The 9,231-nt window shown below is 41.2% G+C and overlaps 1 protein-coding gene across 5 annotated transcripts in view; it reads right to left on the bottom strand.

The window, feature by feature from the left end:
- Positions 1–1,830: 1,830 nt before the first annotated feature.
- The window catches only part of LIMCH1 (LIM and calponin homology domains 1), a 182,127-nt gene continuing 174,726 nt past the window's right edge, over positions 1,831–9,231 (bottom strand). For all 5 annotated transcript variants that reach the window (XM_075024979.1, XM_075024997.1, XM_075025015.1 and 2 more), the window contains 3 exons: positions 8,509–8,617; positions 7,483–7,585; positions 1,831–4,981 (listed from right to left, as the gene is read on the bottom strand). In XM_075024979.1, the coding sequence (XP_074881080.1) occupies positions 4,956–4,981; positions 7,483–7,585; positions 8,509–8,617 (238 nt within the window). In that variant the 3' untranslated portion in view covers positions 1,831–4,955. The remainder of the gene's footprint in view (positions 4,982–7,482; positions 7,586–8,508; positions 8,618–9,231) is intronic.

Genomic DNA, 9,231 nt, shown 5'->3' with positions numbered 1-9,231 from the left:
ACTTAATGAGCTTCCCATTATCAGGAAGAGGATCCACCTGAGACCAAATCTTTGCTAAACTGGGCAGCAAGAACTGTACCTGTCATTAATTTTCTAAACAAAGTGGTCGCTGCCTGCTTTTAACTATCCCCAAGAAGAGTTGTCTGGATAAGGATCAATACTCATGAGATGAGCAAGCTACTGCTGTCTATTACCTGTACCTAGAGCCTCCAATAGCTACCAGTGCCTGGCTGCATTTGCTAATGATCTCTGCACCAAAACACTTGCTAAAAAGAGAAAACAAAGAGCAAAACAAAGGATGTCGGCTGGATCCCAGAGCAGGGGTGCAGAGGAGGAAACGGAGCCCTCGTCCCGCCTGGCTGCGACGGGGGAAAGGGGAGGGACGGAGGCATCGCACCCGGACGGGGTGCGGAGGAGGCACTGAGCTCTCCTGGGGACCTGGCACACATCCCCCTTTGCATGGGGGATCCTCTGCCCCCATGTCTGAGCCTCAGCTGTAAGAGCCCACTCCTCTCCCACACCACCTCCTATTTCTTCCATATGCCCCCAGCTTCATCCCGCCGCTCGGCAAGCCGCCGTCCTCTGCCGGGGCATGCCGAGGCCCTGTTAGCGGTGTGGTCTTTCTCGGGGCCCTCCTGGCAGCCTTTGCTACCTGCAGATGAACGTGCTGGTGAGGTAAGCAGGTGACACAACTCCCCTTTTATAAGGTTTGTGGAATTATTTTGGTGTTAAATCCCTGCCAGTGGAGCACACCCCCATCGGTGCTGTTTTAGGATCATAAATGAACCTGGGCAGGTCAGAGCTGCCAGGTCACCTTCACCAGAAAATAATAATAATTTAAAAAAAAAATCATACCAGGATTTCCACCACTTTACTTGGCTCATAACGGTCAGAGTCACCAAACCTGTGCTTGCCTGGGTGCCCAGCAACCGTGGTACAGAGCTGCTGAAGCAGAAATAGCTGCCTGCCTGCCTCCAAATCCAGCCTCGGAGCAACCTCCAGCGGCAGCGAGCTGTTCCCGCAGACGCGGCACTGATGCGCGCTGCCAGGAACCCCAGCGTACCTCTTCCACCGCAGAGCAACGCTGGCCCTCCGTCCAGACACATACGCGCAGAAATAATGTAAGACCACTATCACTTCCATTAAGGCACCAGGATAAAAATCTGCTTTCAAAAAATTAAATTGTCAGTACTTCCCCATGACTCATCTAACAGCCAAGATGTGCTTCTGGCACGAAACCAAACCTGTCATCCATTGAAGACACAATTAAAAAGAAAAAAAAAGGGGCAGTTATTAGTTTAAAATTTTGTGTGAACTTTCTGCTGATTACTGGTGAAGCCACATGCTCCTTGAGATTCAAGAATTAGTGAGAAGCCTCAGCACATGCATAACTAAGCACAAACTGAAGGATCTTTGCTACGTAGAAATAGAATTAACCCAGCCTGTATTTAGCTTTGCAATACATAAAGTGCTTTATTGAGTCCCAGTCTGAGCCACAGTCCACCGACATCAAAGAAAGATCTGAGGACTTTGGGTTCAACTCACAGAAAGCCACCTCTGCTCATCTTTTACCACGATAGGCACACATGCTCTTGTAAATACTTGGCTACAGCTTACAGTAGCAACCCACAGGGTGCTGTCCCATCTCAAGTATGTCTTTTGTACTGTCTCATCTCAAACACTAAGTTTTCTGGAAGACACCTTGGTTCAGCCTACCCCTATGAAGTAGAAGCTTTTACCAATGGGATGTACACACTCTGCAGTCCAGTTTCACAGATACATTGCATGCAATAGGAGAAGTTAGTTATAATAAGTAAAATCAACACCACCAAAGGTAATCAACATTTTATTTATAAACATACATTTACTATAAAAGCTGTTGCATTTTAGACAAGTTTTCCTAATTTCCAGAGGCAATTTAGAATAAATAAAATAAAGGAAAGATTAGCATAACTGGTATTCAACATCAGCCCCAGCTAGGACAGCAATCCTTGTCCTTGAATGGACATGCAGGTAAGGATGGTCCCCTTCTGGTTCACCAACCTTTAGGACATTCACCGAGAACTACAGATGTACTGCATCAATAACACTACATAGCAAGAGTAAGGAAAAAATACACCATGGAAAACGGGGTTGTGAAATACAGATGGGTTATGACACCTGTTCAGGTTCTCTGAAGTAGTAAGAGGCTAAATAAATTCTGAAACATCTAAAACCCATTACATACATTGTACTTTCTCAGCAATAATAAATCATTTTTTTGCAACAAATACATTTACATTGTAGTTCAAATGTAGTAAAGCGTTATTTTTTTCTGTGCTCAAAGTTCCTGGTAAGAAATGTATCATATTTGTCTCTAAGCTGGGGAAAAAAAAAAAAAAAAAAAAAGGAAGAAAAAAAAAATCTTAGCCTGAATGAATTTGCACTGTAAGACTCCAAAGGAAATATAAAATCAGACATAAGCAGTTGGCAAGTACAGTTTAGAAAACTGTTGAAAATTATTCTGTGCTGGTGAATAGATGTTCATTAGGGGGAAAAAAATCATTGTCTGAGAATGCTGCTTCAATTTGCTTTACATACAATCAACTTTGCTAAAACATGCATATATGCAACTAATTGATAGACACTGGGATCAACTTCTAAGCAGCTTCAGAGACCCAGTGGTGTGTCTGCAGTGCGATGCATACCCCCACCCCACCCCTTGCCCATGCATTTTAGTCCCAACCATGCTCCTAAGCCCTTTGGGCACGTACCCCTACGTGAATAAGAAGCAGATCTAACATCTGTGACAACCAACCCTTTTATACACTTGGGGACCGATTTGCACATCTAAACTCTATCACATGAGTGAAGCAGTGGTAGTGACTCATACCAAATAGACGCACAAGCATGCATGGTGTCATTTAAAAATTAGGCCCAGACATCAAATATTCACATACCCTTGATGCAGTGCATGGAATTATACAGATGTACAAAGTCAGTTATAAAATCTGCCTCTCGAATTTCCATGTTAGGCATTAGTTGTGGAAAATGTTATGATGACCACATGCAAAGAGTAAGCATCCTGGTTATCAAAACCCTTTAACAGTAAATCATGCAGATTGTTAATCAGAATATTGGACATCACTTTTATTTCCAAAACATTTGTCTGATTTTTTATTGTTATTATTTTTTTAAATATTCCCCGGGTGAAGTCTACGAAGGACTTCAGCTTTTTGGATTTATTGCATCCAGAAGTCATCGCTGACTGTGTGCAACAGCTTTGCATTTTCTAAGGCACAATATTAAGGAAGTAACATGTAACTTTCCAGCAGATAGTCACAATGTCCTCCAATGACAATATCGTACATGGGTTTTCAATGACATGCAGTTTTGCATGGGTATGCAACTCGCATGCAAGCAACTGTCTAGCATTTAAATAAATAGTTGCTAGCTAGAGAACAACTCAAAATTATTGCTTCCCTAATAACCACTTCATTTCCATTTACCAACACATCAAAAGACAATGGATGTGCATATACATAAAATAAATCTCTATTAATTAATTTTTATCACGGTTTTAAGGCAGAATAAGTACATTTTTTTCCCCTCCATTTTAAGTTGCATTGTGAGCTGCTAAAATGGGATATTTCCAATAACTGTTTACCAAAAAGTGCTAGGATATTTTACAATTGTAACACACCCCCTAACCTTGTCTGTGTATTGCAGGTAAAGTGACACAGCTCTGACCGCTGTTTCAATGAGCTGCTGGATGACTTTAGTAAGGAGCCCATGCTTAATCAAAAAGCAGGAAGGAAAACTGGCCCAAACACAGGCAAGTTAAAGTTTTTTTGCCTAGTGCTGCCAGCCTCCTCCCTGCCCGCCTTCTGCACTCCCGGGTTTGGCTGACTTTATTGGGGTAGCACATGAAGGAACACAGGCTCAAGGCTGTTTAATTCCCTGCTCTGGAGGGCACTCAAACCACACATGTTTCTCCACAACCGATTTCAACCAACCGTAATGTTTGCAAATGAACAAGCAGCTCTGAAACCAACTCAGACCATCAATGGGCAAGTTACATGCCAAAGAGAAAAGCTTCACCATAGCATCAAACCACAGCTTGGAGACTCACAATTCAGCTCTGTCCGCCCACTCAGCCGCCTCTTCCCCACATCACCTTTCATCGAGTTTAATAACAACATGGGCTGCTGACTTAGTAAGAAGGATTGCTCCTAATGGGAATCTTGCTGTCGTTAACGGTATACAGTCTTTAGGTTTAATGAAGAAATCTTTATTTGAGAGAATATTAAGCTATAGTCATGAACATTACTTGAGGTACACAAACAAAAAAAATCCTATCACTAAAGGTGCAATAATTTATTTGTATAACTCCTACCCTCCACTGAAGGTCATATAAACACAAAATGCTTCAGAATTACAGGATGTATTATCAAACTAGTCTCTGTATAAAAAAAGTTATAGCTTCAGTCATAACAGAGAAGTCGTGCTGTGATGTTTAGTTTTTCAAATGCACTGATTAGATACTATCTTAAAATTACTTCTCAGCTCAAGTTGGCATATTCTATAAAGGTTCTGTAAACTTAAAACTTTTTAATTCCTAGAAATATTAAAACAAAACAGCTTTATTGCATGTTTATTTTCTTATTACTTTCAAAAGAACAAGGTAACAGACTGGAAATCATAAGCATACCTGAAAGGTGGGATTTTTTTTTTTATAGTACTTAGGCTTTGCCTTCCCAAACATGGTCATACATATTTTGCAAATTTCTTAAGAAAGGGAAAAACCAACATACTGCATTTTAAAAGAGCAGGTGCAGCATTTTTATGAGTTTTCCAAAATGAGATGAGAGCCATGATGTCCATGGATTCAAGCTCTTACAAGTGATTGTCTGGAGGCAGCTGATACATATGAGAAGAGAGTTCCTTCTTGAAAGTTATTAGGACTGAAAGTCATGTCACAATGTAGTTGGCTGTCCAGCAGCTGGGTAAAACAAAACCAAAACAAGTCATTAGTTGACAAATTTTAACAAACATACACAGGCTTTTCCTCATATGATCTCTACAATTCAAAAAAAACACATCTGGAAATATGTATCATTTGTGCCCTGCTTCTTCTTCCTCTTGCAAAATTGGGGCACTAACTGCAAAGAAGGATTCAGCGTAACTCCAGTGGAAATACATTTTCCATGCCACAGACAAATGCATTCTGCATGCACTTTTATTTCATTCTGCTCCCAAAGTACTTGCGGGTATATTTACTTTCAGGCTCTGCAGTGGCAAAATAGTATAGCAAAGGACTGATGAGTCATCTTTAGCTGTGCCTGGTTTGTGTTACGTGGTAATACAGAGCCCTCATGTTATTTGGCTGTACAGGGAATCTCATGAATTTCCTGGCCTTTGACTTTGACACTCAGAAACCTTTAACAATTCCCCATGTTTGACACTGAATACCAAGTTCCCTTCCTTGTGAGGTTTTGCTGTAGAGAAATAACCTACCAATAAAACCCCATCCACTTTTATTTGAAAAACAGAAATATTCTGGATCGTGAACCACTACGTAATCTTTAATGCTCTTCTCTTTTAAGGTTTTTGATAATTTATTTTGAAGCTGAATCATCCACAGTTTCAAATAAGCTTCTGGCAGCCAAAATATTTCATAAAGATGTCCATAAGCATCTCAAAGCAACACTGACTAATTCTGGGTTGGTCAGAGACCATCAGTTGTGCTCACTACTGCACAGGTTTTCAGATGTAGCCATGGAGGCAGGAAGGCACGAGCTGTACAATCAAGCAACTGATTTTATATTTAGCATCAGATTGCCCAGAACTGAAAGGCAAAACGCTAACACTGCACCAGTTTGTTCTTCATTTCAGTTGTGGAGTCTGTCAAATTCTAGTTAAAAATGAGCAACTAGCTGTACCTGCAGTTCTATCAAAATCAGTCCCTTTGAAACTGTCAACAAGAGCCAGTGTAACTTAAATTCCACTAACTCATATTTTGAGATTTTGCATGAGGAGTTAACACAGCAGGAAGAGGCAATTTGTAGGAAAAAAAGACAAATCCTTGCCGTTATTATTCTTCAGGAACCATGCATTTCCTCAAAACCTATTCCCTCTGTCATGGACCTGGTTACCGTTGTGCTAGGTATGTACAAATGTAAAACCTTACTGCATGAAACACTGTACACAGCTCTGTACTCCATTTTCTAGCACCACTGCTGTAGAAATGATGATGGAGGGGGTGATTTCTACAGCATATAAGCTGATAAATAATTTATTTGAGCCTTCATCTACCCTTAAGGGACCTCAATTTTTATTTAAGCAAAAAGGATTAAGAAGAAAAGGAAAATAGGACTTTTATCACCTTCCTCTCTTTTTTGTGTAAAGATGGATGTGCAAATGTGGATTTTAAGGGTCAGGACCTCATCCACATGAGGAAGGTTTATAGTATCAAGCCTAAAGGGAAAAAGCTATTTCTAAATGTGTCAGGTTAAGTAAATAATAATAAAAAGTTGCTAACATTTCTTAGCAGAATTTAAAAAAAAAATAATCACCAAACAAATGGTTATACAATAGCACCCTCTAGCTCTGCTGATGGGGAAATATCTCTCTCCTGAAACAAAAAAAAAATCTCTCTCTCACTGCCTTTGAGAGAGAAGGGAAATAGTAAGTGAAAAGAGCTCTATATCTCCACTATCAGTTAGGACTGTAGGCAGTGAATATACTAAACAGTAACATTTAACAGGAAGCCAACGACTACTCCCGTGTTTTTTTCCTGCATCCTACTGTTTTCTGCAAAGTAGACGCCAGCATGAGCACTGCCCATCTCATATCACTGGTGACATCGGAGTGAAGCAGAAATGCTCTAGCAGTTTGGTATTGGTCACAGAAATCCAGGACTAGGAAGGACATTCAAGTGACCTGCTCTAGGGCAGAAAAATGCATCAAGTTTTTTTCTGACATACCATTGTCTCGCTCGTTTTCAAAACTTGCAGCTAGCAACACTTTAGCATATGTCTGGGGATACCACCACAAGGATTCATTAAGAGTTACAGAATGTTCCTAATATTTTACATGACCATTTTGTCCACAAAGGGAGGTCTGGAGACATAAAAAATGGGACTTTCTCCAAACAAGGCCCAGAGTCCTAGATCTAGTAGAAGTAGCCACATTGTCTCATGTGATGTGACAGATCCAAGCCTCCAGGACACACAGTACGTGCGCACAGTGTAGGAGTTTATATTTATGCACAGAAACAGCCTTTAAGTCTAATACTGCTGAGCAGAGATCCTCTAGGCAAGATTTAATGGCCTTGGAAATCTTTAATCATCCTCTTATATCAAAAAAGTGGCATGGAAAGGTTCCCCTTCCCAAGGCGAAGCTAAGCCTGAATGGCAAAGCCAGGAGAGAAACCCATCAATTAAAACCATGGCAACAGTATTGTTAGAGTTCACTGTCCTTCGGACAGGATTTGGTACTTACTTCTGGACCGGATATAACAATCGTTGCAGTTAAGAAGACCATTTCTAATCCTGACATCTGTCCCACTTGCTGCGTCTCCCAGCTGTCCCTTGCAAATGCCACACTGTCAATTGAAGAACAGAGAAAGTAAGACAGTCCATGCCCTACTATCTGTCACAACTCTTCCCAAATTTTGACTTTTGTTTCAATAGTTCTTGGAACAGTGAGAAAAAATACTCCCCCAGAACCCAGCCCATAATCCTGGGGAGCACTGCAAATCACTGAAAGGCTTTTTTTAGAGCCAACAGTATTTAGGACTGGATTTCAGCAGTATCCGCTTACACAGAAGTGAAGTCTAGTGATTTTAAGGGACATGTGATTTTAAAGTTGCATTCTGGAGCCAGCCCATTTGTGATGGACAACGCTTAGAGGGGCCAGAGGCTTAAGTTTGGCTAAATGTCTAAAACCAAAAAAGGCTTCATGAATGTCTAATACCAATTGGGCCAGAGATAATGGAAATGGACACTTCCTGAGCTCTCTAGAAAACACTATCTTGAGTCATTTCCAGTCTGAAACACTCAAGAATTCAAGAAGTATTTCTGTTGAGAGCTCTGGTGAAAGCCAGAATACATCATCCATTCCACAGTCAAAGCTTTCCAACCATGGGTCGGATCAAAGATGGCTTCGGGACTGACCGGGCTTTTGGGGGAAAAGAAAATAAAAAAAAAATCACAAGGTAACTAAGGTTATATTTAAAAAACAATGAGTACAACAGGGAAATTATATTGTGCTTCCTTCTGTGAGGAAGCTAAGTTTGCTTGCTAAATCACAGAGTTTAGTCCAATTAACATGTCTGACAGCAAAATAACACATTAGCTGCATTACTTCCACTTCTCTACAAACACACACACACACACAAACAAACATACATAACAAACATGCAAATACCTTCCTCTCTCTTTCAATTTCACATCTACAGCCCTCAATATACTCTCTCCTTGCACTGGGCGTGACTTGAGATTTTTCTTAATAAAGCAAGAGACATACCCTGAAGCACTGAATATGGAAATAAAGACCAAGTGTTTCAATAATCATGGCAGCTCCTTTTCCAAGAGGAAGCCCACAGGTAGAACAAAGCTTCTTTCCACTGACGGACCTAGTAGACAAACATGACTTTAAGAAAACAGAACAGCAACTGATGCTAAGATGTAGCCAAATGTTTACACAGGTTTATGGAGAGGGATGGGATGGGAAGAAGGAGCACTGGGTCTTTCACATAAATACAGATTGACCCTTCAGCCATGTTGCTGAATCAGCCTGCGCACCTGCCTCACAGACAAGCACGCAGAAGACATAAAATGCTTGAATGCACAGCAGCTCAGACCCATTTCCCTGCCAGTCTGCTGTGCCAGATCAGAGGAGGTGCAAGCCTCTTAACAGAGGCCTGGATGGCAGGGAACCATGCCAGTGGATTACCTAGACCTAGTCAACGCCACAGCAATCAAAGCAGATATTCACACAAATTACCCGAGTCAGACTCCCAGCCTGGAAATTTTTCAACTCGTTTGCAAATGGGTTTGCTTACTGTAAGTCAGAAGGCAAGGATGCTGCTCTCACACCCAAACAAGCTGGTGAAGTCAACAGTAGCAGTGTAACTGCAGAGGCACAGACCAGGCACCAGGCACTTGCTAACCAATTTTAGTCTATGCTGCTGCAGCTACATGCCTGGCAGTATTACAACTAGTTAGAGTAAAGCTGAAATCAGATCTC

This window comes from Buteo buteo, chromosome 1 (assembly GCF_964188355.1).
Source record: "Buteo buteo chromosome 1, bButBut1.hap1.1, whole genome shotgun sequence".
NCBI lineage: Eukaryota > Metazoa > Chordata > Aves > Accipitriformes > Accipitridae > Buteo > Buteo buteo.
The sequence above is the reverse complement of the archived record's forward strand: the minus strand, read 5'-3'. Positions and strand labels throughout refer to the sequence as shown.